General features: G+C 46.0%; 1 protein-coding gene across 1 annotated transcript in view; it reads left to right on the top strand.

Annotated features, from left to right (window-relative positions):
- Positions 1 to 2,500, top strand: part of cfap65 (cilia and flagella associated protein 65) — a 22,697-nt gene that overhangs the window by 13,232 nt on the left and 6,965 nt on the right. The window contains exons 18-22 of the mRNA XM_042709289.1: positions 1 to 43; positions 380 to 556; positions 938 to 1,004; positions 1,881 to 1,991; positions 2,295 to 2,486. The exon at positions 1 to 43 is cut by the window's left edge and continues 86 nt beyond it. Coding sequence (XP_042565223.1) covers positions 1 to 43; positions 380 to 556; positions 938 to 1,004; positions 1,881 to 1,991; positions 2,295 to 2,486 — 590 coding nt within the window. The remainder of the gene's footprint in view (positions 44 to 379; positions 557 to 937; positions 1,005 to 1,880; positions 1,992 to 2,294; positions 2,487 to 2,500) is intronic.

The raw sequence follows: 2,500 nt of genomic DNA, 5'->3' as shown, positions 1-2,500 counted from the left end.
TCCTACTAGTGTTTGAGAACACAGGCAGCATCCCCGTGGAATGGTGAGCAATCAGACTGTATTTCTATGTGCATTTAAGCTGCATGCATGGGTGTTTATATATGTGTGTGTGTGTGTGTGTCTAGCAGTATCCGAATAAAAACTGCCTGAATTTATTAATTGTTTTTTTTTGTTGTGTTTTAAGATACTGTATCTGTAGACTGTTTTATGTGAGTGAGTGTGTGTGTGTATGTGTGTGTGTATGATTGTACTACAGTATGTAAACAATGCATGGCTTCTCTAAGTCTGTCTTTAACTCTTCATCGTTAATGAAAATGTGAACGGCTGTTTTCAGTAGTGACCTCACTTCCTGTCTGGTGTGATGTCATATCCCCCTCAGGTGCTTCCTGCTCCCGGAGGACCAGCAGATTGAGCTGGAGTACTGGGCCGAGAGTGGAGACTTCACCCCCACCGAGCTGCACCACATGAGGGTGCAGGACAACCGCCTCTTCTCCATCTCCCCACGCTCTGGGAGTCTACCACCAGGCCAACAGAGGGCAGTGCAGTTCACTTACAGGTCAGACATGCAGACTGCAGGGTCAGGGCCAAGGAGTAATGTCCATATACATTATTACATACATAGCGCTAGCTACAAGGTTCTTTGTATTTGTTTAAAATGAAATGCACTTGTATGCAAATGTATGTTTTCACTTGGTCTATCTTGGCTAACCAAGTGAGGCAGTATGGTGTCCTGTGATTTTGAGATCCTCAGCTCTAAAGTTTTTACCTTTAGTCGTCCTTCAATGCAAACTGTAAAATATTTACTGACTTCTGTCAAAAAATGTGATATAATCTTCTAATCTTATTATAATCTCATAATAAATCTTACAATTCGGAGGTGTTGATATATTCTGGGTTAATGTGTGAATGTATTTTGAGTGTGTTGTCTTCCGTGCAGGCATGAGTTTGGTGGCACTGACCGCCTGCCTGTGTTGCTGAAGCTGTCCTACGGCCGAGAGATCCTGGTGAGCCCTGGCCCTTACCCCAAACTGCCCCCCCCCCCAAAACAGACACCCCATTTATTACAGGATTTACGGTCTCCCACTCTCCCTCAAATGATCTCTAATCTCCTTAAAATTCCCAGCCAGCAGCTGTGATTGTCCCCGCAGTATTCATATCCTCACATTCAAAACTGTTATTGCTAAAAACTCACAAGGTTATCATGGGGAAACCGCAATGCCACCAAACCTTGAACCCCAAACCCCAAAGACCTTCTGTCTACATAGTCTATCTCTCACCACTTCTTCAACTCCAGTCCTTCTAATGCCTGAACCCCAGTATTTTGATTTGATTTGTCTGTGTATTCTGTCCAGGTACTTGAGAATCTAAATGTCGTCAAGACACTGTGAGTGTGTTTTGAGTGTGCTCCGACATATCTGTCGAGGGGGTTTTAAACCCTGTGCACTCCTAATGTGTGTGTTTCTGATGATCAGCTAGGGGTTTTAAACCCTGTGCACTCCTAATGTGTGTTTCTGATGATCAGCTAGGGGTTTTAAACCCTGTGCACTCCTAATGTGTGTTTCTGATGATCAGCTAGGGGTTTTAAACCCTGTGCACTCCTAATGTGTGTGTTTCTGATGATCAGCTAGGGGTTTTAAACCCTGTGCACTCCTAATGTGTGTGTTTCTGATGATCAGCTAGGGGTTTTAAACCCTGTGCACTCCTAATGTGTGTTTCTGATGATCAGCTAGGGGTTTTAAACCCTGTGCACTCCTAATGTGTGTTTCTGATGATCAGCTAGGGGTTTTAAACCCTGTGCACTCCTAATGTGTGTGTTTCTGATGATCAGCTAGGGGTTTTAATCCCTGTGCACTCCTAATGTGTGTGTTTCTGCCCATCAGCTGAACTTTGTGGGCGTGACGGTGGAGAGAGACCAGCCCTACATCTACTTCACCTCCAGCAAACACACCTTCACTCCCGTGGTCATCGGAGGCTTCGACCCCCCTAAACAGGTGTGTGATCTCCCGTTGTTATCCGACGCTTTGGCCCCCCTAAACAGGTCTGTGTTCTCCCGTGTTCTATGTTATGGGTCTGTTCTATGACAGGTCTATGAGCTGATTCTATGTCATGGGTGTGTTCTATGACAGGTCTATGAGCTGATTCTATGTCATGGGTCTGTTCTATGACAGGTCTATGAGCTGATTCTATGTCATGGGTGTGTTCTATGACAGGTCTATGAGCTGATTCTATGTCATGGGTGTGTTCTATGACAGGTCTATGAGCTGATTCTATGTCATGGGTGTGTTCTATGACAGGTCTATGAGCTGTATAATGGAGGCGCCCTGCCTCTGCGGTACCATGTAGACACTGAGCTTCTGGAGCAGCTGACCGCCGATAACTTTGGCCACCCCGTCCTGCAGTGCGTCACCCCCTACGGAGAGGTGCAGCCGGGCCAAACCGCAAGCATCGAGTGGATCTTCTCCCCTCTGGAGGCCAAAACATACAGCGTGAGTCTCATCGA

This window comes from Clupea harengus, chromosome 2 (assembly GCF_900700415.2).
Source record: "Clupea harengus chromosome 2, Ch_v2.0.2, whole genome shotgun sequence".
Taxonomy (NCBI): Eukaryota; Metazoa; Chordata; class Actinopteri; order Clupeiformes; family Clupeidae; genus Clupea; species Clupea harengus.
Note: the sequence above shows the minus strand (reverse complement) of the source record. Positions and strands in the feature narration are given on the sequence as shown.